Source organism: Mauremys mutica, chromosome 24, assembly GCF_020497125.1.
Source record: "Mauremys mutica isolate MM-2020 ecotype Southern chromosome 24, ASM2049712v1, whole genome shotgun sequence".
Taxonomy (NCBI): domain Eukaryota; kingdom Metazoa; phylum Chordata; order Testudines; family Geoemydidae; genus Mauremys; species Mauremys mutica.
The window spans coordinates 18,527,704-18,554,888 of record NC_059095.1 but is presented as its reverse complement, the minus strand read 5'-3'; the positions used below and the strand labels follow the sequence as shown (position 1 = coordinate 18,554,888).

Sequence of the window (27,185 nt, the reverse complement as noted above, 5' to 3'; positions counted from 1 at the left end):
TGACAATCGCATGAGCCTGGTGCCATCTGGTTTCTGCCTATGCTGGAGGGAATATAAAGGTGGCAGTGGGCAAGGTGGGGACAGCCTCCTACCCATTCACGTGGCAGCAGCCCTCTGGGCTCCAAACACCTGTGCCTGATGGGGCAGCTGGATCATGCCATGGACTGGAGAGAAAAGGGCTCTTGGGTGCAGGGTGACGGCCGCTACATCTCCAGCCCGTCCACCCATTCAGTTTATTCAACACAAAACTTCCTTTACATGCGTGAGAGAAGGGAAAGAGAAGAGGGATCTGAAAGTTCATAAATTAATAGTCCCGGGGCGCTACTCCCCGCCGCACTTCCGCCAACACAACATTTCTTCCTGCTACAGAGACCCCTTCCGGGCCTGGCTCCGCGTGAGCTCACGGTGTGAGTGCCATGCAGGGTCGGGAATCCTGTGGGTCATGATCTCAGGGGGGTGGAAAATTACACAGGGCTCCAGACCTCAGCAATATTCCGAATAATCTTCCTCCACGTAATTCGCTGGGAACCAGCCAACCTAGGAGGGGAAAACCCAGTGAGACGTGGAATTGTTATCACAAAACAGCTATTGGAGCATGGCCCATGTGCCATATATGCACTGCTGCCCTCTTCTGGATGGGATGGGAGCTGCTCACCTGTGTGTCATAAGCCCTGTACTTCTAAGAGCTAACAGGGATTCTCCTGTAACTCGGCTTGTTTTTGCAGCAGGAAGATCTGTGTGCTATCCCCAATGCTGTGGTGAGATCTGCTGGCTATGCCACGTGGCACAGGGGCCACTTTCATGAGGCATGAGTAGCTGGGATTGAACTTTGGACCTCTGGAGCTAAAGGCACCAGTCTCTACTGCTTGATCTAAAAGCCCCAGCTCCATTAGCCGGCTCATCAACCGCTACTGTCCCAGCCACCACTAGGGGGAGACAAAGTGCCACTGAAGTTGGCCAGTTGGCCATAGCTTTCCTGGCATCCTATACTTGCACTAGGTGTTCATTGGTACCCGATGCATCAGAATGTGTGAGCGCGTGGGTGCATGCATGTGGCGCGATCATGAGTGTGCATGCATGTGGGGCGGATCGTGCATGTGCATGCGTATGGAGATCGTTTATGGGTGTGTGCACACGTGCATGCACAAGCGAGAGGAATGCGTGTGTAGGCGTGCAGTGATTGTGTGTGCGCGAGCACATCTTTGGGTGCAGCTTGCATGTGTACATGTGTGGACTGTGAGTGGAGGTAAGACAGAATTGCTGCCCTCTGCTGAGTAGGAGATGATTACACCAGCTCACGTGTGTTGGGGCGGGGGGTGCTTGCACAGAACTCTGCCCCCTGCTGGATGGAATATGTCAGTACTGCTCACATGCATGGGTCTATATACACTAGAGAGTGATGTGTGAATGTGTGTGTGATGGGATTACACGCTGTATGTGTAGAGGTGCGAAGAACGCTGCCCCCTGCTGGTTGGGATATATCAGAGCGGGTTGTGTGCGTGTATGTGGGTGTAACACTGCCCCCTTGTGGACAGGCTATGTCAGGCCTGTTCTGCTGTATAAGGGGGTTGTAATCCCAACCCCCACTCAGCGGTGCACTCACGCGGCCGTAGATCTCCCCTTTCCACCAGCCCTGCTGCCCTTTCTTGCTCAGGATCTTTATGATGTCGCCCTTCTTGAGCGTCAGCTCCGTCCGGTCCCGCGCGCAGAAATTGTAGCGAGCCTTCGCCGACCTAAAATACTTCAGTCCTCCTGCTGCAAGGGGACAGACCCACGCTAGAGACAGCTGTGCCAGGACCAGACACCCTGAAATAAAGATCCACACCTTTGGTGGGATCCTGGGAAGCGAGCGGCCCCCGGAAGTGCTCGTCACCCACCACATGGCTGGAGGCAGGGACCGCATGGGGAAAGACTGGCTCTCTTCCCTCCTGGGGCTCCGAGGGCTTGGGCCGCAGAGGGTTAATTTTGAGAGCCCACCAGGGTGGAGTCTATGCCCCAGCCATGACCCACAGGAAAGAGGGTACCACTGCTGGGGGCCATGGCCGCATGGGAAATGACAGGTTTTGCCTCTCGACATTTTTTTCCTGGTTTTGTCAAAATTTTCCCATTTTTGTTGAAAACCTTGGAAATCGGACAAAAACTAGAAGGGGGGGAGAGGCAAAAATTTGGGTTGAAAAGCCACCATCCCTCAAGAAAAATGTTTTAGGGGAAATTTCCATCCCACATGTGCCCGGTCATGAGGATCTATCCCAAGAACCCTGGAGGCTGAGATCCTGCAGCGCTCAGGGGGCGCTCGAGGTCTCCCCGCCCTGGCTCCAGCACTGGCCCCCAAGCACCCTACCGGGAGGTCTGGAGATGGCCCTCTGCTCAGGCGCCTTGAATGGGAACTGCAGCGTGGTGTCGAGGGTTTTGAAGCAGTCTTTCAGGGAGTTCTGCTGGTAAAACTCCACTAGCTCCTAGGGAGGAAGCACAGAGAGGCCCTGAGCGTGCGGAGATCCCTTCTCTCCTGGAGCAGGAGCACAGACAGTAACAGCTGGACCCCACTCTCCCGGCCCCTCCAGCCAGAAATAGAACCCAGGAGTCCTGACTCCCAGCTGCCTCCTCTTCTAACCCACTAGCCCCCACTCCCCTCCCATGGCTGGGAACAGAACCCAAGAGTCCTGGCTCTCAGCCCCCTCCTGCTCTATTCAATACACCATCCTGAGGGCTAAGCGGCTGGTGTTGCACTAAGCATTCCCCCAGTGGCCAGAGCCTTCCAGTGAAGATGGAGTTGAAGCATCGGATGCAAAATCCGCTCAATCCTTACTATGAGTCCTTTGAACGCCTTCTTCTCCGTGATGCGGTACAGGCCCTCCGACGTCAGGATCTTGATGTGTTTGATTTCTTCGTTAAACCTTGGGGCACAGACACCAGCTCTCAGGGGGCCATTGGTTTCCTAACGATCTCTACAGCTGTAATTTTCCAGTGTATTGCACCTTTAAATTTCTAGCTGTCTGCTCTCTGGGAGGGGCAGAGCTTTGTGCATGGAGGGTAAATGCAGATTGTTACAGAAGAGAGGCACACACTGTACTCGCTCTCATAGGGTCTTTCAGAAAGCACTAAGATGGGGCTCCAATGGAGTGACACTGCTTTATGCCAGCTGGGGCTCTGGCGCTAGGAATACAGGATTCTCTATAATGGCACAGCTCTGGCCTTGTATCTCACCTCAAACGACAAGCACATCCAGATGGAAGATCATCGTATGCACTGGAGCAGGAGGCACTTTTTCCTGCTCCCCGAGCTGGTGCTTTTGGAGGTGCTATTCTTAAATATCTAACCCTATCTTCTTAACTTACGAAGCAAATTACCTTCATAAAATCATGAGGTGGGGAGTCCCACAGGTTAACTACCTGTTGCATATTTACTTTTACCAGGTGGGCATTTAATTTTGCTAAGTGCCCTCTGGTATTTGCATTATAGGGAAGGGCCCAAAAGATTTCTCCCTGAGAGGCAGACTATTCACGCACACAAAGATGTTCTCTGTAGAAGCTGTTATTAAGTTAGGATTACTTGATGCTGATGGCAAACTCGGCCGCGTCCTTGACCCTCTGCTGCACCAGGAACGTGCCGTCTGAACGGTTCGTGAGGATTTGCTCCGCCTCTGCTCTCTCCATAGGTCCCGCGTACCTGCAAGTAGGGACATCCACACAGGAGTTATTACTTGAATCTATGATTCAGCCACTAGATATCGCTTTGGGCTGTATGCCATACCAGCAAGCGTGTGGTCTGGTAAACAATGGAGACAAAGCTGGAACTCAAGCTGGTTTAAGACAGTCTGTGATTTCACAGAGCATAGATTCACAAGGGTGGACTCCAGATTAAACAGCAATAAATTATGTGGATGCAGAAATGTTTCAGTTCTATCATTTTACTTACCAAAGATAAGCAGAAAAATCTGGGGGAGGATTCTGTGGAGGGAAAAGAAAAGTTTTATTTTCTTGCAGTAAATAAAACAGAGAAGAAAGAGTTAAGTCTGGCCCAGGAGATTTGATGTCAGTGCTCTGTTATTCTGGAGTTTCATTTTTCTCCCAGGGTCACATCACAAATAATTTATTTATTTTTTAAAAAATATTTATATTATGGTACATAGAATGGGGCCCCACTGTGCCAGGTGCTACACAGACCAGGGCTTCACTGTCCCAGGCACTGCATAGACCTTCCTCAAGATTAAGACCCCAGGGCCTCGGGTGCTGCCCAGACACGTAGTGAAAGACAGTTCCTGCCCCAGACAGCATGTACACAAAGAAAGAATTATTATACCCAATTTAAAAATGAGGAGCTGAGGTACAAGGAGATGAAGTGACTTGCCCAAGGGCCCACAGAGGCAATCTGTGGCAGAGCCAAGAATTTCACTCACATCTTCTGAGCCCCACTCCAGCACCTTACCCACAAAACCCACCCTTGCTTTTGCTGCTAAGCGTCCTGGATTGCAGACTGACATCTGCCCTTTGTCCCCAGAGCAGATACAACCCACCGAAACTTGCCTAAGGAATTTAGAGACCCTACAAAAACATCCAGCGTTTAACAGCTAATTGAGCAAATGTGAAAGGAGTCGCTACTCACACACACATACGGTTTGACTTTTTGGCATGGGAACCAGCCGAACTCGTTCGTGGATGTGTTTCTGCCCTGCAAAGCGGAAGCCAATGCACGTCAGATCTATCGTAAAGAGCTATCAGGGAAGAGGCCAAGGCGGCTACTCTTGGCCTGGTTTGCAGAGGGACTATCGTAGGCTGGATGTTTAAGCCAAGAGCAGAAATATTTCAATTTGGCTATCCCGACATGGTGTGTCTTGGGAATTGTAGTTTGGTTTTCTCGTGACCCCATTTGCTTTGCATCAGACTCCCTAGCCAAACTACTTCTCCCAGGATGCACCATGATCAGGGCCTCCCATGACACAACCATCTCCCCTCACCATGAGGGCAGACTGTGGTGCATCATGGGAGATGTAGTCTGACCAGGAAGCCTGGCGTTTGGACGAGAAATGGGAGCATGAGGCAACCAAACTACAACTCCCACAAGGCACCAGGGCTACATTCCCCAACCAGAATATTTATTTTTTTTGCCCCAAAATTGAACATTTTGCAAAGGAAAAATCCCCCTTTTTCCAACCAGTGCTAGCCTGAAGGCCTGAGCCAACCCCCACTGAAATCAATGGGAGTCTTCTCCATGGGCTCCAGTGGGTTTTGGATCAAACCCTGCCTAGCACTCAGCATCTCTGATCAGAGCCAGCACCGAGATCAGAGCCCCCATTGTGCCGGCCACTGCACAGACCCTGACTGAGATCAGAGCCCCATCACGCCAGGTGCTGCACAGATCCCGACTGAGATCAGGGCTCTGGGAATTAACTGGGAGAAGACAAGGCTTGGGTGACCCTGCCAAAGGGGGCTACTTATTGTTGCTAAAGCCCGAGGTATAAACACAGAGACACTGAAGGCAGGTTGGATACCAGGGCTGCTGGACGGGAAGACCCTATGGTTCTCTCTGGTCTTCACAGGCTGGCATCACCACTAGGAGGAGTCGACCTCCCTCTTGGCCTCATCAGGTGAGTTGAGTACCCGGCTCAACAACTGAGCCACTTTCAGAAGCGGCCTGGACCAGTTCTGTTTCATCATTGGGTGCCTGATGCTGCCCGGCCTCCTGAACAACAAGAGGCTAAAGCACTAATTGATGTATGCTGCTCTCCTCTTTGACAGCTGATTTTAAAGACACCCTTCCCCACCATCATTTCTTACCATGAGCTCTGTAATGATCCCAGCTACGGTCATCAGCAGGGCTTGACTGCTGGAATGTCCGCACTGACAGACAGACCCCTCCCACTTGAGCTAAAGTGAGCTCCATTAGCCAGCTGCACTAACTTGCAGCATCTTGAAAACTGTATTGCAACTGTACGCTATCCCTTTAAATGCTCGGCGGGTAGGGGCGGTGTTCCTGGTCCTGCTTGTGGGCAGGGAGCTCTGTAGGAAGCTCTGAGATGTGGGCCTAGCAATAGTTAGATTGCAGCCAGCCAGCCTAGAGTAAGGTGGGGCAGGGCCACCCAGATTGCGGGGGGCAATGGGGCAATTTGCCCCGGGACCCGCAGGGGCTCCGCGAGCCCTGGCTGAGAATCCCTTCCCTGGCTAGAGGCGCCTTTTTAATTTTTACTCACCTGGCAGCTGTCCGAGTCTTCAGCGGCACTTCAGCGGCGAGCCCTTCACTCACTCCGGGTCTTCGTCAGCACTTCGGCGGCGGGTCCTTCAGTGCTGCCGAAGACGCGGAGCGAGTGAAGGACCCGCCACCGCCGAAGACTCGGAGCACCGCCCGGTGAGTACAAGCTCCGCAGCGGGTGGCGCCTTTTTTTATGTCTGCTCCTCCACTTTGCCCCAGGCCCCCTGAATCCTCTGGATGGCCCTGAGGTGGGGTGAGTTATTTCTCAGGGAGAAGCCTGTTTTGTCTTTCTCTGTTTTGGGGTTCTTGTGTATTATCATTCTGGATTCAGAGCAATAAAGTTGTGTTACACTGCAACCTTCTGGCAAGAGTATTCTGGGTTTATCTAGTTTCTTGGTTTGCATGCCGTGAACATAACAGTCATCAGACTGTTACCCTCTGGATGGACCAGGCATCAAAATGGGATGTCCTCATGGGGCGGAGCCCTGTGGGTTTGGAACCAGAAGTCCCGGCTTCAAGTCCCCGCTGACCAAATTTACGTGCAATTCCTGTAGTCCAGCAGTTCCCAAACTATGGGTCGCGACCCCAAGTGGGGTTGCACCATCAGCGGATTGGGGTGCGAATCCAAATGAGTAGCCAAACCAAATCGAAATATGTCTGGAACCTGCTCCACAAAATTGCGTCCTCTGTGCAGCATGACCTTGTGCATACGAAGTCAGGCCGCATGGAAGATGCTGTATTTGGTTCACCTTCCAGCAGCAGGTCTAGTGATGTAGTTATGGGGTGGTGGGAATCAGTGGGACTGAACTTTCAGGAACCGCTGTTCTAGTCAGTGTGTCTCCATCAGGGCACACGGAGTGATGGGTGGATGGCTGCAGAGATACCTACCTCCCACCAGAGCTGCTCCACCTCGGCTTTGGTCAGCTCCACAATCTCCCCCATGCTGAGTCGCAGCGACGGGCCAAATGCCACAGGTGGCGGTGGCAGCCCGTAATACTCCTGGCAGACCTCCATTTTGGGCAGCCCTAAGGAAACAAGGGCATTGGCAAGGAACCGGTCACAAGGCAACCCGATGTATCTCCCTGCAGCCAACGCCTGCCACCCGGCAGCATCGGCGCCCAGTGCTCCTCCCACCCGCTACGTGGACACATGTGGACGGTCACATCTTCCTGGTGCGAGGGGGACAGAAAATCCTCCTTGTGTTCTACAAGGGGGATAGAGAGATAGCCCCAGGGCAGGCCCCATTTGCCCCTCCAGGACAGGGATTCTGCATGCAGGATGGTGTATGTTAAAGGCTTATTGTCTCCTGAACTCTCATCAACCCAGAGCTCCCATGAGCCAGTGGGGCTTTCCTGCAGGTGCCCTGAATTTAAGCTGGAGCTTAGCATCCCAGCACAGATCAGGGATCCCTCTAGTCCGGTGTCCAGCCTGTGGGAATGGTAGCTCAGTTACCAGATGTCCTCCTATATGGGGCAGGCTCTCCAGCCGGACTGCATGACCCATGATGCACCACACTTCAGAGGGATGGAATTATAGCATTCCAGTTCCTCGTAGTACAGCAGAACTTAAAGGGGGATCCTTTACAGAGGCATTAGACCCAGAAAAGACCCTCGGCTCTCTCCAGGATGCAGTGCCTGGAGTCATCAATAGGGGTCTCCATCACACTTGGCCTAATCAGGATTGCTGATTACAAGAAAGGAAATTCCTTCCTGACTCCCCTGCCTGCCCTGAAGCATGAGAGTGGATGCCTGCCACAGGACTTACCAAGGTCGTTCTTCTTTCTCTCCTGCGTGTGTCGGTTGGATTTATTCTGCAGAGGGAAGACAAGGAGCCTGGCTCAGATAAAGAGGCTGTGTGGGATCTGTCTGCAGTTCAGCAGGCACAGACCCTGCTATACATCAGCGGGGGGTGTAGTACTATGAGTAGAACTGGAGTAAGAGGGTGGGGCTTGAGTGTGGTACTAGGGGAGGGCTCAGCAAGGCAAATATAACAACCTCCCATGTGGTAATTAATCCCCTTCTAATGGCAGTTGAGCCATAGACAGAGGCTGATGTGCCTGCTACTAGATCAGGTTTTAGACCCAGAGATCCCAGGTTTGATCCCCCTCCTGGTGATGGCTTTAGCAGCACAACATAAACTGGGACCAAATTCCTTTGCATCCAATCTTTAGACCATCAGCATGTAAAGATCTCCCCTGTCCCATATTACTTATTGCTAATTAACCATGGGGCAGGGATCTGTGATCTCCTGATGCTGCCATTTAGGCTGTGACTAGGGCAGATCCCCCAAAATTTCCATTTGGGTCTTTTTCTGAGAAACACCATTTTTCATGAAAAGTGTCAGCTTTCTGCAGAAAAATGTCTATTTTTCTTCAACCCCTCCACCCATGCCTGAAAATGTCAATATACTGCCCAAGTGCCTCATGGGAGTTGTAGTTCAGTGGCCTCGTGCCCCCATTTTCTTCTATGGGCCTGGCTCCCTGGCTGGATTATATCTCCCATGTGCTCTCTCCCATCAGCCACAAGGCCTGGCTTTTCACTCACTTATACTGAAGCATCACTGGTGTAAAATAAGGCGCTAGTGAGCGAGAAATTAGGTGCAATGTCTGTCTGATAAACAGTATAAGGAGAGAGAGCCAGGCAGCGAATGAGCTGAGGTGAAGGGAACCTTGTTTAAAAGTCTCTGGTGCATCAAGGGGCAGTATTGCCCAATGGCTAGAGCACTGGACTGGGAATCAAGAGACCTGCCTTCTATTTCCAACTCTGACTTGTGTGATCCTGGCCAAATCCCCTCCCCTCTCCATGCCTCAGTTTCCAAACATTCCTACTTTATTATTATTCTTATTTATTAGGTGTATTATGGTACGTGTAGGACCCCACCCTCCCAAGGCCAGGGCTAGGACCTGTACAGACACAGAGCAAAAAGACAGACCCAGCCTCTCACTATGTGTTTTTGTCCCCACGGAGCTCAGGACAATAAAAGTCTCCACCCCCCAGATGAGAACGTTTTCTCCCTAAGAGATTTAAGGTTCTTCAGGGTTTGTTTACCTTTTTCAGCGTAGACCCATAATCTGGATTAAACAGAAAAGAGGGAAAACGATTACTCGATAGTTCTGTAATCGAACCCTAAGAGTTCTCAGACTAAATTAAAGCAGAATTGTATTTCTGTTTGTGGGTGACCAGTATGTGCTAGGGAGGCTGGCTTAGAAAACTCACCTCCTGTCCCACATGGTGCCCCTTTGTCACCCCACTGGTACCTCAGCAGCATGCGACTGCAGCGCAGATGGTGATACAGAGCAGCAGCAGCAAAGGGGTTAACTAGTGCTTGTAGGCCAACCCTTTTCTTCCTCTGCTCTTGTATTCCGCCACTTGCAATTGCCCCCTCCTCAGATGTATCCCAGAATCCTTTGTGCTGCCATGCCCCAGCTGCATCCCAGAGTCCCTTGCACCACTTTGTCCATGCTGCATCCCACAAGCCCTTGCAATACTTGGCCCAAATGCATCCCAGAATCCCTTGCACCTCATGGCTTAAATGCATCCCACAATCCCTTGCACCATTTTGTGCATCCCTTACACGACTTTGTCCAGCTGCATGCCAGAATCCCTTGCACCTCATGGCCTAGATGCATCTCAGAATTCCTTGCACCACTTTATCCCAACTGCATCCCACAATCCCATGCCCCAGCTGCATCCCAGAATCCCTTGCACCACTTTGTCCATGCTGCATCCCACAATTCCTTGCAATACTTGAACCAGATGCATCCCAGAATGCATTGCACTTCATGGCCTAGATGCATCCCACAATCCCTTGTCCCCAGTCCTTCAGATAAGGCGCCCTGGGAATCAGCTGATTAGTTTCCGGGTTGCTCTAAGGAGGGCTGGCTGCAGGCAGGCTCAGGTGGCAGGAACGGAGTTGTACATCCCGCCAACACTGCTGACCTCTGCTGGACGCAGACACGTACCTGAGCTCAACTTCCCGCAGGGGGATACCCGGCCCAGACACTCCTTGTGAGCCGGGGCTTTGCATCGGCTGCAGCGATAGCCCTGGTAGAACGTGCCCCTATTCACATGGCCAAAAGAGAGAACATCTGTGTGTTAGAGTCGCCGTGGTAAATCGGGGCTTGAAGTCATCCCCCCCACCCTTCTGCCCTGCTCTCTTAACCCCTACTTCTCCATGCCCCAACCCTAGCTCAGCCCTGCCCCACAAATTAACCCCAAATACGGGATCGGCCAAACTCAGGAGACGCCTTAGCCGGGAGCAGTAGTGCAGACCAGCAGCTGGTGTGGGGGATGCACATGTCCCAGGTGGGTTGCACTAGGATCCGGGCAGCTCCTACCTGAGCAGCATCTGGCAGGATTTGCAGGACGCAGTCTCCTCGAAGGAGTGCATGTGGAAGTCGTGGCCATTGGACATGGCGTTTTCGGGGTAGATATTGGAGCTACAGGGATCAGGGGAGAGAGAGAGACCAAGTTATGCATATTATTATTATTATTATTTATTAGGTATATTACGGTAGCACCTAGGCGTCCCAGTCACTGGCCAGCTCCCCTTTGTGCTAAGCACTGAATATTATGGTGGTACTCAGGAGCACTTTGTCCCCTAGTTCTGATGGAGCCGGCGCATTAAAAATAGCAGTGTAGCCGAGGTGGTGGGAGGAGCAGGAGGAGCTGGCTACCCTGAGGACGTGCCTATGGGCGTGGACGGTGTTAGAAAAATAAGCCAAATACAAGCCTGTGAGCAAAACTAGGCCCTTAGCATAAGTGAAATCAAGGCCTTAAAGTGCAAGTAGAGAGAAAAAGCCTGTGTCAGCTATTATCAGTTTATGCTTGGTTTGTGTTAGTTCATGCTTATCAGTTAGACCCACGCTTGGCGTAACATATGTGCAGCTGTCTTCACATGCTTATGGCCAAAAGTAGTTAGCCTAATGGGTCACCTTCTCATGCGTGAAGCCAAAAGTAGTTAGTATGTTAGTATAGTAGGTCAAAGGAGATATCTTATGTCTTCCTTACAATGATAAATGTATCCGCACAGCTGCACCCTTATCATGATGGATGTATCCGTGACAGTTATGCATATCTTGTTCCTTTTTGATTGATATATGTATTCTATGTACTTCAATATTCCCTATAGATGAATTTACAGGGTCCATAAGGTTAGCCAAATAACGTAAATAAGACGTCAACAAAGTTGTTTGTTTCGGGGTATAAAGGTAAGCCCCTCTGGCCATGTAAGGTGTGACTCTCTCGGGCATTAGCCGAGACGAGGACACCCGCTCAGCTGATCGATCAATAAAGCTATGGTACTTGTCTTCCTGGTCTTCCGTGCCTCCTTGGTGTAATCAGGTGAGCTCCGGGGAGAAACGGGCCCTTTTGGCTAACAACGGGATCATACTCAGGGCACCTAGTGAAAGTCCCTCCTGCCATTCACACCCCCACAGCTACACTCCCATTTTTAGTGCATGGCTTGAACAGACCTAGAACAGGTACGTCTGCCCGGGCTGGACATTACAGCTGCAGCTCACAATGTAGATTTACCCTATGTGTCTGTGCAGCGCCTGGCACAGCAGGGCCTGATCTCAACTGGGGCAGGGACCGTCTCTCGCTGTGTCTGTGCAGCGCCCGGCACAATGGGCCCTGATCTCACCTGGGGCAGGGACCGTCTCTCGCTGTGTGTCTGTGCAGTTCCGGCACAATGGTCCCTGATCTCAACTGGGGCAGGGACCGTCTCTCGCTGTGTCTGTGCAGTGCCCGGCACAATGGTCCCTGATCTCAACTGGGGCAGGGACCATCTCTCGCTGTGTGTCTGTGCAGCGCCTGGCACAATGGTCCCTGATCTCAGCTGGGGCAGGGACCGTCTCTCGCTGTGTGTCTGTGCAGCGCCCGGCACAATGGGCCCTGATCTCAACTGGGGCAGGGACCATCTCTCGCTGTGTGTCTGTGCAGTGCCCGGCACAATGGTCCCTGATCTCAACTGGGGCAGGGACCGTCTCTCGCTGTGTGTCTGTGCAGCGCCTGGCATAATGGTCCCTGATCTCAATTGGGGCAGGGACCGTCTCTCGCTGTGTGTCTGTGCAGCGCCCGGCACAATGGTCCCTGATCTCAGCTGGGGCAGGGACCGTCTCTCGCTGTGTGTCTGTGCAGCGCCTGGCACAATGGTCCCTGATCTCAACTGGGGCAGGGACCGTCTCTCGCTGTGTGTCTGTGCAGCGCCTGGCACAATGGTCCCTGATCTCAATTGGGGCAGGGACCGTCTCTCGCTGTGTGTCTGTGCAGCGCCCGGCACAATGGGCCCTGATCTCAACTGGGGCAGGGACCTTCTCTCGCTGTGTGTCTGTGCAGCGCCCGGCACAATGGTCCCTGATCTCAGCTGGGGCAGGGACCGTCTCTCGCTGTGTGTCTGTGCAGCGCCTGGCACAATGGTCCCTGATCTCAACTGGGGCAGGGACCGTCTCTCGCTGTGTGTCTGTGCAGCGCCCGGCACAATGGTCCCTGATCTCAGCTGGGGCAGGGACCGTCTCTCGCTGTGTGTCTGTGCAGCGCCTGGCACAATGGTCCCTGATCTCAACTGGGGCAGGGAGCGTCTCTCGCTGTGTGTCTGTGCAGCGCCTGGCACAATGGTCCCTGATCTCAATTGGGGCAGGGACCGTCTCTCGCTGTGTGTCTGTGCAGCACCCGGCACAATGGGCCCTGATCTCAACTGGGGCAGGGACCGTCTCTCGCTGTGTGTCTGTGCAGCGCCCGGCACAATGGTCCCTGATCTCAGCTGGGGCAGGGACCGTCTCTCGTTGTGTGTCTGTGCAGCGCCTGGCACAATGGTCCCTGATCTCAACTGGGGCAGGGACCGTCTCTCGCTGTGTGTCTGTGCAGCGCCCGGCACAATGGGCCCTGATCTCAACTGGGGCAGGGACCGTCTCTCGCTGTGTGTCTGTGCAGCGCCCGGCACAATGGGCCCTGATCTCAACTGGGGCAGGGACCGTCTCTCGCTGTGTGTCTGTGCAGTGCCCGGCACAATGGTCCCTGATCTCAACTGGGGCAGGGACCGTCTCTCGCTGTGTGTCTGTGCAGTGCCCGGCACAATGGGCCCTGATCTCAGCTGGGGCAGGGACCGTCTCTCGCTGTGTGTCTGTGCAGCACCTGACACAACAGGGCCCTGATCCTCATCAGAACCTGGGGCCACTGCCACTTTACCACTAATAATCTAGCAAGCAATAACCCACCAAGGAGAGCGGGGGCAGGACGCGGCAGAGAAGTTTCAGAGAAGGGCTGGGACAGATTTTTGACACCGAATCTGCAGAGAATCAGTGGGCAGGGATGGGAGTGAGGGTTGGGGGAGGGGGGAACGTACATGGACATTTCAAACTGTTCCATCCACTTCTTCTTCAGCTCTCGTGTCTTGAAGAAGAGTTCGTAGCCCTGGGTCCCGTAATTACAGATCAAGTGGAACATGTAAGTCCACTGGAAAAGACAAGCACACGGATATTTAACAGTCCCCCTGGAACTCATGGGGCAGAGGTCCCACCTTCCCAGTAATTGCATATCGGACAAGGGGACTCAAAGAGAGACATGAAACCACACCCCATCCCACTCCCAGCAGCAGCACACAGGGGCAGTGTGGACTCGAAATGAAAGCAAGGGAGTGGGAAGTCAGGATGTCTGGGGTCTATTCCCAGCCTTGGGAGGGGAATGAAGTCTAGTGGTTACAGCTAGGGAAGGAGGAGTCGGACTACCAGGGTTCTACTCCCAGCTTTTGGAAGGAGCGTTGACCAGTAGTTAAAGCAGGGTGTGCGTGGAAGCCAGGGCTCCTGGGTTCTATTCCTGGCTGTTGGGAAGAGTGTGTCCCGTAGTCAAAGCAGGGGGACTAGCAGCCAGGACTCCTGGGTTCTATTCCTGGCTGCTGGGAGGAATGTGCCCAGGGTTAGAACAGAGGGACTAGGAGTGGGAGTTATTTTGCTGACTCTCCCTGGCAGCCAGAACTGGCAGGTCTCATCAGCTCCAACCCAGGAGCAGAAAAGGGCTGAGCCGGGGGGAAGAGGAGCTAGTGCAGGGGCAGATACTGGGATCAGCCAAGCTAAGGAGACACCTTAGGCCAATGTTTGGGTGGTAATGGTGCAGACTCTGTATGTGTGTGGTCACTGCCCCTTACTGGGGGAAATACCTGTTCTGTGTAAGTGTGGGTCTGGCTGTGTATCGATGTGCAGGAGAGAATGCACACGTGTTGTGTTAGCAGGGTGGGAGAGGCTCCGGCTCACACACACACACAGCGTTACCTTCTTATTGTCCTTTTCTCCCAAGGAGTCGTCCCGGATCTGGTAAGTGTGGAGGTCGATGAAATCCCTCATCTCGTAGGAGTCCCCTTTCCGCTTGCAAATGAGCAGAGCTTGGTCCAGGAGGAAGGCATACCTGCAAGGAACAGGCCCCGACACGGAGAGGGATGAAGATGGAACCCGGGGCAGATGAGCCACAGACGGGCCACGAGCGGAGGGTGGCGAGAGGAATGCACATCTGGCTTATATGAGCTCCATATGTGCAGGGAGAGGGATAGCTCAGTGGTTTGAGCATTGGCCTGCTAAACCCAGGGTTGTGAGTTCAATCCCTGAGGGGGCCACTTAGGGATCTGGGGCAAAAATCAGTACTTGGCCCTGCTAATGAAGGCAGGGGGCTGGACTCAATGACCTTTCGAGGTCCCTTCCAGTTCTAGGAGAGTGGTATCTCCTATTATTATAAGACTTTAGCCCTGCTCTGGATGCAGTGGGAGGCCATACACTTAATCCAGGTCTACATGCAACAACGAAGTCGACCCAGCTATGTCACTCAGGGCATCCACACCCCTGAGCGAGGAATTTAAGCTGATCTAAACCCCAGTGCAGACAGCGCCAGGCTGACGGGACAATTCTTCCATCAACCTAACTACGGCATCTCAGGGAAGTGGATTAGCTACGGGATAGGAGAACCCCTCCGGTGAGAGTCTGCACTGAAACACTGGCTGATCTCTAAGGGCCAGGCCCCTGGGACACGTTCTCCATCCTTTGCTATTCTCTGGATCTCAGGATGACACTATTAAGGACCATATCTGCTCTAGATTCCCGCAGCCGCCCCAGGGCTTGTTCTTGAAATAGGCAGAAGGGAGGTGGTTCAAGACCGCAAATTATTTTTATTTTGTTTTATTTGCAGGAAATTTCCTCTTCTTCCCCCCACCCCCAAATCAATTTGGAGTTTATCAAAATTTTCCTGCTCCCTCACCCTCCCCCCCCAAAATGTGGACCAAAAACCCAATCAACCCAAACCTGTGTTTTTTCAGTTTAAATTGTCGATACTAATTATTTCTGAAAAATATTCATTTGTCTAGGAATCATTATGTCCAGCCAGGGCATTTCCCCACCACCGCGTTCGTTTTCAATGAAAAGCCTTTTTTGTTGTTGTTGTTGAAATGGAAAAGAATCCAACCAACCCCGCCAATAACACACGACAGGACACATTATACCTTGAAAACGCTGGTGCTAACACCCCAGTTCAGGACACCACTTAAACACATGCCTAAGTGCCCTTCCTGAATAGGGGTGGGGTCCTGAATGGAGGCCGGAAGCATGTGCTGACTGCTAAGCAGTTGCTGTGACTTAAAGCTCAGCATGTGCTTAAATGGGTTGCTGAATGGGGGCCCAGAGCTCTAGCATCTTGCACACTGGAGCCCCGGGTTGGTTCTGTTGGTGGCAGAGATGGCTGCCATGGACCCTGACCCGGGAATCGCTGTCCCAGACTCTTGTTATGTGATCAGATGCATCATGGTCCCTTCTGGTGAAAGTCAGCAGCCTAAGAGCAATGGGATTAGTCCTGGCGTTGGCCCCACAGCCCAAGGAGGGAAAAGAGTTTGTAAACTACTTCTATGACCTTAAATCAAGATGGCAAACCTTCCATCACCTAGGGCAGGGGTCCCCGACGCAGTGCCTGCCGGGGCGTCGAAGTGCGCCCGCGTACTGTCCGGCAGACGAGCATCCGCCGAAATGCCGCCGCCAAGCTGCGTCATCCAGAGGCATCACCGCCGAAATGCTGCTGATTTTCAGCAGCATTTCGGTGGCGACGCCTCTGGATGATGCTGCTTGTTGGCGGCATTTCGGCGGTGACATCTATTGACATTGCCGCTTGTCGGCGTAATTTCGGCAGATGCTCGTCCACCGCCACAGTCCTCCGTGGCTCGTCGTCTGGTGCCTGCCAGACGAAAAAGGTTGCGGCCCACTGACCTAGGGAGTTTATTGATATCTGTATTGCATGGGGAAGCCCTCCAGCATCGATTCAGCCCCCATTCCCAGCTAAGTGACATGCCCCAGATCACCCAGCAGGCCAGTGATCGTAGAACCCAGGTCTCCCGAGTCCCAGTCCAGTGCTCTGTCCACTAGGCAGCGCGGCTGCCACGCAAAGCCGTGCAGCTCGGCTCTCTGCCTGCGCTCACCTGTCCATCTTGGAGCGTTTCTCAGAGCTGATGACCTTTAGCTCCCCGTCAATCTTCGGTCTCCCGTACTGAGCCAGGGACTGTGACTAAGAGGAGAAGGGGGACAGAAAACCAAACCCTCTTACAGGAATTCAGTCTGAGACGTATGGAAGAGCAGGCTGAAGAGATGCCATATACCTCCCTAGCGGCTGGCCCGAAGACGGTAAGAGTCTGTGACTGCTACTGGATGATGGAGTGACTCTTATAGCTAAAGAGGGAAAACCTCTGTGCTTGGTCCTGGGTTCACTCCATGGGGGGGCATATTAGATATTAGGCTGCACAAGCTTCCTGGAGCTGAACAAAGGGTGGTAGCGATAATGCTGGCACCGTCTGCTCTAGAAATACCACAGCGACCAGTAGGAGCGGGGAAAGGGAACTGGTCTAGACAGAGGCAGCTCTAACAATGGCCAGGAAGCTGTTGAGTGTGTATAAAACCAGGGCTGGCTCCAGCGTTTTTGCTGCCCCAAGCAGCGGGAAAAAAAAAATTAGCTGAAATCGGCAGCAGCTCAACTGCCGCCGCTTTGTTCTTCGGCGGCAATTTGGCAACACATCCTTCCCTCTGAGAACCAAAGTGCCGGACGTGCCGCCCCTCTCCGTTGGCCGCCCCAAGCATCTGTTTGCTGCACTGGTGCCTGGAGCCAGCCCTGTATAACACACACTCAGGTTTGTATTGTATATACACCTCTACCCCGATATAACGCTGTCCTCGGGAGCCAAATAAATCTTACTGTGTTATAGGTGAAACCCTGTTATATCGAACTTGCTTTGATCCGCCAGAGCACGCAGCCCCCCCAACCACCCGGAGCACTGCTTTACCGCGTTATATCCGAATTCGTGTTATATCGGGGTAGAGGTGTACATATTCCAGGGGAAAGGAGAAAAGGGATACAGTCGGCTGGGAAAAAAATAATTTCAAAAAATAATTTCACTCGTTTGATATAATTAGTTCATTAAAGAGAATGCACAAATGAAAAGAAATGAACAAAAAAATGAAAGGAAAAGAGTAAAACAATGAAAAAGAATGAAAGAACAAATAAAAAGAATGAAAGAGGAAAAATGAAAGAACAAATGAAAGAACCAACCAACAACAGGTGAATGAATGAAAAAAAAAGAACAAATGAATAAAAGAAAATGAATTAAAGAACAAAAAAAGAAAAAGAGGAAGAATGATTGAAGGAACAAACAAATAAAGGAGTGAACAAAAGGCTGAGAGAGGAGAAATGAATGAACAAGTAAAGGAATGAACAAATACAGGCGTGAACAAACGCAAGATTGAAAGAGGAAGAATGAACGAATAAAGGCAGGGCTTTGGAGCTGTGCTCCGGCTCCACTCCAGCTCCAGGCAAAAACCTGCAGCTCCACTGCTCTGTAGCTGCTCTGCGCTCCGGCTCTGGACTCCGCTCCAAAGCCCTGAATAAAGGAATGAATGAAAGAGGAAGAAGGAACAAATAAAGGAACAAATAGATAAAGGAGCGAACGTGAACCATGGTGGAGGAAGAATGAATGAATGAATGAATGAATGAATGAATGCAGGAAGAAATAAATGGAGGAATAAACAAATGAAAGAGGAAAAATGAATGAAGGAATGAAGGAAGGAATAAACAGACAATGACGAAGGGAAAAAGAAAGGAAGAGACCGACGGAAGCAGCAAAGGCAGTAGCTGTGGCCCAGGGACTCACCAGTTTCTCTATGGAGAGCTGGAAGTTGGTGATCCATTTCAGGGTCTCATTGTCTCTCTTGATCTCGTTCACGCACTGTGCCAGGTCCTAAGGGATGGAGGGTGGAGGAACACAATGACCACTTGGTCAGTACCAGCTGTGCCTGAGGGTGTGATCCATGGCTGGGTTTTCCCTTCAGGGGCATTCGCTGCTGGGGACACGGCCATCTGATGTCTGCCCATTAAAAAGGGGGGTTTCCTTGGGGCAGAGTGACATCCCTTGCTGGCAAAGGGGGCGCCAGACCCCTGCATTACTGCTCTGCCCCACCGCCACCCAATGGGGTGTACTGAATAGCTCCAGTGCAGTATCCCAGTAGCACCCCTCCCGACTGCCTGCTCCAGCCCCAGCTTCCCCACCCGACAAGCCCCCCCACTCCACAGCCCCTAGCCCACAAACCCCCACCACTCCCCTCAGCACCAGCCTCCCCACCCGACAAGACCTCAACCTTTCAGCACCAGCACTAGCTCCTCCACTCCCCAGCTCACGGCGCCAAAAGCAACATATATTTGTTACATTATATTTATTCTAGTGTATTTATTTAGGCTTAGCAGATTTTTTTTGAATTTTAACTGAGACTATCAAAGTGTATTTAATGTTTGTAGCTTTAAATTTTCACCGGTGCGCGAACTTCTGGGTTTTAAGCATTTTTTCCCCTATTTTTATTGGTTTAAATGTTCACACTTAGGGATAATTACGAGGTGCTCAGACAAGGAGGTACTGACAGCGGATTCACAACCTGTGAACATCACCCGTCGCATACACAAAGTAAATACCCTCCAACCAACAAATCAGCCCTGTTTTCACTAGCCATTCGCTAGTCCAGTGGTTCTCAACCGGGGGTCCGCAGCCCCCTGGGGGTCCACAAGCCCTTTCAGGGTGGCCGCAGAGCCCCGCCACTGAAACCCAGTGCCCCAAGCCCCGGCATCCCCCGCGGGGCTGAAACATTGAGGGAACACAAGGGTGTTGCCTCCCAAACTGCAGTACCTTACCCAGAGTGGGGTAGTCCTGGGGGCAGCTTCACCCACCCCACCTCCTCCTCTCCCTCAGCCCCCACCCTCTGGCCAGATGCTAGGCAGGAAGGCAGCGCGGGGCAGCTGCTCCTCTAGCTGGTGGTGCCATGGAGTGGGCAGCTGTGGCATTCTCCCATCCGCCTCTGGCGCTTGGGGTTGCGTCTGCTCCTCAGCTCCCAGCCTCCTTTGACTGCTCACGCAGCCGGTCAGAGCTGCCCAGGCAGAGCCCTCTAGAAGCAGCCACCGGCTCCAGCCCCAGACAGGTGGGTGACCTGATGAGATAAGTCAGGAGGGGGACTCCCTCCCTGGACCCCGCTGTGCAGAGCTGGCCCGAGCCCTGCCAGCCCTTGTTCCCCCACAATAGAAGTCAAACTACCCCTATGCCCGGAGGCCCCCCAACCAAAACATTGAGAAACCCTCATGACTGTCCTGAAAGTTGACAGCACCCGGGAGACGCAGAGCCGGCCTCACCCGCATGGCATCCAGCGCCAGCCGCAAGTTCTCCTTTTCTGACGGCTCCACCGTATGTTTCACCAGCTCCTGGAGAGAGGAAATAAACCGGGATGCATTTGACCGACTCAAAGGCATTTCTGGCTCCTCCAGCAGAGGGTGCCAGGGTTCCCCAGCTCCCCAGAGCGAAGCATCATGGGGCAGAGCCAGGAGCCCATATAGTGCTGGGTGCTGTACGTTATTTATTAGATATATTACGGTAGCACCTAGGTGCTCCAGTTATGGCCCAGGACATACGTCCTGTACAAACAAAGAGAACATAAAGACGGCTCCTGCCCCGAAGAGCAGACTTTCTAGTCGGAAGTTGACGCCGGGCTTCGATGGAAGAGCCGGTCAGACCCAGCTGGTACTGAGGGGGATTAAACCAAGCCGAACACCTGCAGGTTTTGTTTTTTTCCAATGGTGGTCATTGTTCTGCCTATTTTATACAGGGAAACTGAGGCACAGAGAGGGGAAAGGACTTGCCCATGGTCACACAGCAGGCCAATGGTACAGCCAGGAACAGAACCCAGGAGTCTTGAACCCCAGCCTACCCCCCACTTTACCCCACAAGACCCCACTCCCCTCCCTGAGCTGAAAATAGAACCCAGGTGTCCTGACTCCCAATCCATGACCCTTCTGCACAGACCACCCCCCATTGACCAGGGTCCTTCGTGCCCATCCCCAGCTTACAGCCGAGGGGCCGTACCTGCAGGAGCTGATGGTATTTCAGCACCCGTTGCATGGGCACCATCAGCAGGTCACGCAGGGTGAAGCGCCCATTGTTGGCTCGCTGGGAGCATTCCTACACAACAGGAGTGCAGGACAGTCCAGCGTTGGCTGGGGGAGATGCTCAGTGTGCTGAGGGCCTGGCCAGAAGGACCCACAAAGACTAGGGCCAATCCTATGTGATGGGACCCTCATAGTGCCCCAGCTAGCTCCTGTGTGAGCCAGGACTCTGGAACCCATCCACCCCATGACACCACGGAACCTTCTGCTGCGCCCTCCGAAACCCCCAACCCCGCACCTCCTGCCGCACCCTCCGAGCCCCCTGCACATCCTGCCGCACCCTCTGAGCCCCCGTTCCCGCACCTCCTGCTGCGCCCTCCGAGCCCCCTGCACATCCTGCCGCACCCTCTGAGCCCCCGTTCCCGCACCTCCTGCTGCGCCCTCCGAGCCCCCCCGACCCTGCACCTCCTGTTGCGCCCCCTGAGCCCCCTGAACCCATGGAACCACCTGCCATGCCCTCTGAGCCCCCCGACCCTGCACCTCCTGCTGTGCCCTCCGAGCCCCCTGGCCCCATAACACCTCCCACCAGACCTCTGAACCCCCCTGTCCCTGGCACATCTGTCATGTCCTCTGATATCCCCAGCCTATTCCAGCTTAGGGGGTTCCCGTTAGCACGGAGGGACATGGGGGGTGGGGCTATAGTTAGACGATGGATGGGGAGTGGCTAGGATGATACAGAACCATGGCCCTGACCTCCAGCTTCATCCTCACGTCCATGCTGGAACCAGCCACTTGGTCCAGACACCGGATGGCGGCTTCCACCTGACTGCAGTATCTGCCATAGAGCAGGAACCTGGGAGGACAAAGGGGAGTATGGCCGTGAGCCGGGGGAGGGGAGAGAGAGCTGGAATGTGGCCCTGGCCAAGTCTGGAAAGAACCCTTCACTTGTCTTCTTCCTGTCTCCACCCACAGCCAAGGGGAGGGAGGGAGGGAGGGAGGGAGAAAGGTGGGAACTCGGGAAGGAGGTGCTGGGAGCCCCGTATCCTAAGAACATAAGAACATAAGAAAGGCCGTACCGGGTCAGACCAAAGGTCCATCTAGCCCAGTATCTGTCTACCGACAGTGGCCAATGCCAGGTGCCCCTGAGGGAGTGAACCTAACAGGCAATGATCAAGTGATCTCTCTCCTGCCATCCATCTCCATCCTCTGACGAACAGAGGCTAGGGACACCATTCTTACCCATCCTGGCTAATAGCCATTTATGGACTTAGCCACCATGAATTTATCCAGTCCCCTTTTAAACATTGTTATAATCCTAGCCTTCACAACCTCCTCAGGTAAGGAGTTCCACAAGTTGACTGTGCGCTGCGTGAAGAAGAACTTCCTTTTATTTGTTTTAAACCTGCTGCCTATTAATTTCATTTGGTGACCCCTAGTTCTTGTATTATGGGAATAAGTAAGTAACTTTTCCTTATCCACTTTCTCAACATCACTCATGATTTTATATACCTCTATCATGTCCCCCCTTAGTCTTCTCTTTTCCAAACTGAAGAGTCCTAGCCTCTTTAATCTTTCCTCATATGGGACCCTCTCTAAACCCCTAATCATTTTAGTTGCTCTTTTCTGAACCTTTTCTAGTGCTAGAATATCTTTTTTGAGGTGAGGAGACCACATCTGTACACAGTATTCGAGATGTGGGCGTACCATGGATTTATATAAGGGCAATAATATATTCTCAGTCTTATTCTCTATCCCCTTTTTAATGATTCCTAACATCCTGTTTGCTTTTTTGACCGCCTCTGCACACTGCGTGGACATCTTCAGAGAACTATCCACGATAACTCCAAGATCTTTTTCCTGACTCGTTGTAGCTAAATTAGCCCTCATCATGTTGTATGTATAGTTGGGGTTATTTTTTCCAATGTGCATTTCTTTACATTTATCCACATTAAATTTCATTTGCCATTTTGTTGCCCAATCACTTAGTTTTGTGAGATCTTTTTGAAGTTCTTCACAATCTGCTTTGGTCTTAACTATCTTGAGTAGTTTAGTATCATCTGCAAACTTGGCCACCTCACTGTTTACCCCTTTCTCCAGATCATTTATGAATAAATTGAATAGGATTGGTCCTAGGCCTGACCCTTGGGGAACACCACTAGTTACCCCTCTCCATTCTGAGAATTTACCATTAATTCCTACCCTTTGTTCCCTGTCCTTTAATCCTGGGAACGGAGAGTTGAGGACACAGGGACCAGCTGTGCCCTGACTCCCTGGTCCCACCTCCGCTCTCCGAGTGCAAAGAGAGCTCCCACGATGTGGTCTTAGCTTTCTTGCTCAGCAAGGGGAACCATGGGGGCAGGGAATACAGAAGTGGGGAGAGGGCAGTGGTGAGAAGGGGGCATCTCCACAGATTCTTCTAGACACTGAGCTCTCGGGGCAGGAAGCAGAAAGGGGAACCGACCCTCACCCCAACAAGACGGTCTGGGTCAAGGGGGACGCAGAAGAACATGTGGCTTCAGAGCAAGTGACCCCACTAGGGGAAGCTCCTCCACCCCTCCCCAAGGGTTCTTCTCCCCACCCTCACCTTTCCGGACAAGCCTCACCTTTCCTTGTACTTGATAAAGACCTGGTAGAGGTTCTGGGCATTGCTGAAGGACAGGACGTTCTTCAGGTCATCCAAGAAGAATCGATGCACCTTCACGAGGTCCTAGGAGCGTGTTGGGGGGGAGGTGGGGGGAAATCAGCTCAGAGCAACTCAACCTGCCACAACTAGCTCAGTCACCAGCTATGGGCTGTACAGAAACATCACGTGCACCACAAGTCCCATGCTGGAGTCCCAGGGGAGGCAGACTTAGATCTAGACCCCAGGATTAGACTGTGGAACCGCCGGGGACATGTGCTTCCTGGGCTAACACCTGATGTGAAATTTGCCCAGTCCCCACTTATGGAGCAGGAACCCATTGTACTGGGTGCTGTACACTCTGTACAGAACAAAAATATCAGTGGGGCCAGATTGCCAGCGAGTGCGGCCCCATTGGAGTCAATGGGCCAGACTCTTCAGCTGGTGTTAATAGGATTCCCCTTGTTCTAACAACTAGGTCTCACTCGTATCCAGAAATAGAACCCAGGAGTCCTGACTAACAATCCATCTTGATCTAACCCGTAGACCAGACTCCTTCCTAGAGCCAGGAATAAAACCCAGGAGTTCTGACTACTAAGCTAGCTCGTCCTAATCAGCAGGCCACGCTCCCCTACCAGAGCCTTTTAATTCTAGGAACCTACCCATGACCTACTGCAGGAGATAGGGTGACATTCATAACTACCCCTGCATGGATTGCCAGTGAAATTTGGATCCAGGGCCTTCAACACAGGCTGCTGCCTTTTGAGATAAAGGAGCAACTCTATCTGCTGCCAGCAGTAGCAGGTTGTTATCCACTTTGTGGAACAGCCACTGGAATGGGGGGATATATAGCACACACTGAACTTCTGGGTCACACAATCAGGGGCGGCTCTAGGCACCAGCGAAACAAGCTGGTGCCTAGGGCGGCAAAATCTAGGGGGCGTCCCCTGCGGCCGCGGGGGGCGGCAGGCCAGGCCGGCGGACCTGCCGCAGTGATGCCTGCGGGAGGTCCACCGGAGCCCCGGGACGACTGGACCTGCCGCAGGCATGACTGTGGAGGGGGCGCTCGTCCCGCGGCTCGGCTGGACCTCCCGCAGGCATGACTGCGGCAGCTCAAGCGGAGCCGCCGGACCCGCGAACCGTCCGGAACCGTCCGCAGCCGCGGGAGGTCCAGCCGAGCCACGCGGGACCAGCGGTCCCTCTGCAGTCATGCCCGCGGGAGGTCCGCTGCTCCCACGGCTCCGGGGCGCCTCCCGGGCATGACTGCTTGGGGCGGCCAAAAACGTAGAGCCGCCCCTGCACGCAATTCCCCTGGGTTTCCAGGCAGGAGCTTAGTTCGAGTCAGGAGAGGTATATGAAGAAGAGATCAACTTACCTCGATGTTGATGAAAATGTTCTTCATGTCCTCGGGCTTTAGAAATCTCTGCAGGGGCTTCATAAAGTGCTGCAAACACACAACGGGGAGTCGTCACGCAGGGCAGACCTGTCTGAATCCCACGGCTCAGGGGCCGGATTCCACAGACAAACCCTGGCTGGATTTTCATGGAACAGACCTAAGGGGGCAGGGGTTGCTGGGACTGCAGATGGGGTAGTGGGCAAGGAAACAGCATTGTCATTTAAAGGGGCCACCTTCCTGGAGAGGGTAAACCATGTGCCTCTGTGATTCAGGGGTTCAAGGTCAAATGTGTATGCTGATGGCTGAAGGTTAACGTGGTCCAGGAGTTAAAGCTTCGTTCAATCCAAAGTTAAAGTGAGCTCAATCTATTCAGCTCAACAAAGAAAAAGTTAAGGGGTGATGTGATTATGGCCAATAACTACTGACATGGGAAACAAATAGTAGAGAACAGGCTCTTCTGTCCAGCAGAGAAAGGTCTAACGTGATCCAATGGCTGGAAGTTGAAGCTAAACAAATTCAGACTGGAAACAAGGCGTACATTTTTAACAGGGAGGGTAATTAACCATTGAAACAGCTGGCCAAAGGTTTCACCAGGATTCTCCCATCACTTTTCAAATCAAAATTGGATGTTTTTGTAAAAAATCTACTCTAGGAATTATTTTTTAGGAAGTTCTTTGGCTCTGACCCTCTTTCATGCCAACCTGGCCTTTTCAAGGGTGTTCTCCCAGCTCCTGCCACCCACGCAGCCCTCCCATTAAGGGGCAGGGGAAGCCAAACTGAGATGAGCCCCTTGTTCACCATGTCATACCTTTGCCTATGTCACCAGGGGAACGGTCCGCACCCCCCAGCTGGCCGAGTGGCCAGCAGAGATGGCAGGACCGGTGGGCCGCCCACCTGCCGTACCTGGTAGATGGATTCTAGTGTATCTGTGTACTTCTCCTCCGTCTGTCTGATTTCTTGAAGGCAGCAGTTCCGCTTATCCAGCTCTGTCATCTTCTGCTGCAGGAAGACACATTGCAGATTCTTGACATTCAGTAACCTTAACCCCGGGGACCAGATGCCCAGCTGGAGACCCCACGACCCTCCCCAAGCTAGTAATCGAACCCAGGGGCCAAAACTCAACGCCCCCTTTACTCTAACCACTAGACTCCAGCTCTCTTCCCAACCTGCGAACAAAACCCAGGAGTGCTGACTCCCTCTCCTCTCTGCTCTTCCCCCTGGACCCCACTGTTGTGTTTTTGGTTGTCATGGTTTTGTTACTATGGCAGCTGAGTTAGAATATTAGGGGATAGCTCAGCCGGTTTCAGCCGGCTAAGTGAGCTCTCTGTATCTGTAAATAAAATGGCAGTTTTGTAAGCTGTCTGCTCTCTGGCCTCAAGTGATTGCTTCCTAAACCGGCTGCCCCCAAGGATATAACAACCACTAGCTTGCCAAGGGTTTCCAAGGACCTCATGTAGAGTGACTGAAACCAGAAAAGAAGGAGTGAGGCTCAGCACAGATCATTTGTGTGTGTGGGCTGGGGAAAGCTAACCATAACCTTGCCAGAGAGGCCATGTGTGACTGCCATCACCCAGTGCCTGCTGGGCAGAAATACAGTGGATGGTGCCGGAGGAGAATTGTTGTCACATACTTGTATATGCAGAGCATCCTTTGCTGTCCCGTCTTCCTCTTTCATCTTCTCCAAGGGAGGAAGGGGAAATAAACTTTTGAAGCACTGACCAAGGAGCTCACGGTTTTCCTCCATGGTCAGAGATGGTTTGAGCTTGCTGGCAGAAGAAAGATAGAGAGAAAAGTCATGTATTAGACTCAGTACCACCTCCAAGTAAAAGAAATGGGTCCAATGACTAGAGATTGTCCCAATTTAGAACCCCAAGTGCAAACAACCCTTCACTTTGCAGCTCTATTAAGTATTGGCTCCTCTAGAAGTAAAGCTAAAACTTCAAATCTCCTTTTAGAGAAACCCACAAGCTTTCTCCCCCCTGCCAGCTAGCCAGACACCTCCCTCCCCATCTGAACTCTGCTCCATTGTACTGCATGCTCCACAACCTCCAATCTTGTGTCTTTTGAGCACAAACCCCCAAATGGACACATTCAAATCCTTAAGAACTGAAGTCCTGCTGGTGAGCAGCATGTGAGCCACAGGGCCACCCAGAGGATTCAGGGGGCCTGGGGTCTTCGGCACGGGGAATTGCCGCCGAAGGCCCAGCACTTCAGCGGTGGGTCCCGGGGCGAAAGTTCCCCCCGCCGCCGAATTGCTGCCGAAGACTGGGCCCCCGTGAGAGTTTTCCAGGACCCCCGGAGTGAAGGACCCCACTCCAGGGACCCTGAAAAAACTCCCCTGCAGGGCCCGGGACCTGGGGCAAATTGCCCCATTTGCTCCCCCCCGGGCGGCCCTGGTGAGCCAAACTCTGCAGGCATTAGACTGCTCCCAACCTGACTTTCATGAATTAACAAATAAGAAGGCATCACAGTGCCAGGAAATATGGCAGAAAATAGCCTACCTCAGATGTCCAATGGCAAGAACTGCCTGGTAGCGAACTGGAGATGTCAGGGA

The 27,185-nt window shown here is 52.7% G+C and overlaps 1 protein-coding gene across 1 annotated transcript; it reads right to left on the bottom strand.

The window, feature by feature from the left end:
- Nucleotides 1–80: 80 nt before the first annotated feature.
- LOC123355709 (proto-oncogene vav-like) lies at nucleotides 81–27,185 on the bottom strand. Its single transcript, XM_044998284.1, has 24 exons — nucleotides 27,133–27,185; nucleotides 26,262–26,397; nucleotides 25,535–25,630; nucleotides 24,611–24,679; nucleotides 23,219–23,322; nucleotides 21,369–21,468; nucleotides 20,596–20,691; nucleotides 19,869–19,937; nucleotides 18,349–18,435; nucleotides 16,630–16,715; nucleotides 14,453–14,585; nucleotides 13,531–13,640; nucleotides 10,523–10,624; nucleotides 10,148–10,245; nucleotides 9,234–9,256; nucleotides 7,951–7,996; nucleotides 7,075–7,211; nucleotides 4,603–4,668; nucleotides 3,916–3,947; nucleotides 3,550–3,666; nucleotides 2,807–2,894; nucleotides 2,342–2,456; nucleotides 1,604–1,806; nucleotides 81–537 (listed from the first exon to the last, which is right to left on the bottom strand). Exons 2-24 carry the CDS (start codon nucleotides 26,373–26,375, stop codon nucleotides 484–486), a joined length of 2,145 nt encoding a protein of 714 aa, XP_044854219.1. The 5' UTR covers nucleotides 26,376–26,397; nucleotides 27,133–27,185; the 3' UTR covers nucleotides 81–483.

What these genes read in the sequence shown, in the direction of transcription:
- LOC123355709 (XM_044998284.1), bottom strand. Translation starts at nt 26,375, where the DNA reads ATGGAGGAAAACCGTGAGCTCCTTGGTCAGTGCTTCAAAAGTTTATTT. An exon ending in GAGAAAGAAGAACGACCTTG is followed by an intron (nt 7,212 to 7,950) that starts GTAAGTCCTGTG and finishes TTGTTTCCTTAG; the next exon opens with GGCTGCCCAAAATGGAGGTC. An exon ending in AGGCGTTCAAAGGACTCATA is followed by an intron (nt 2,457 to 2,806) that starts GTAAGGATTGAG and finishes CTTCCTCCCTAG; the next exon opens with GAGCTAGTGGAGTTTTACCA.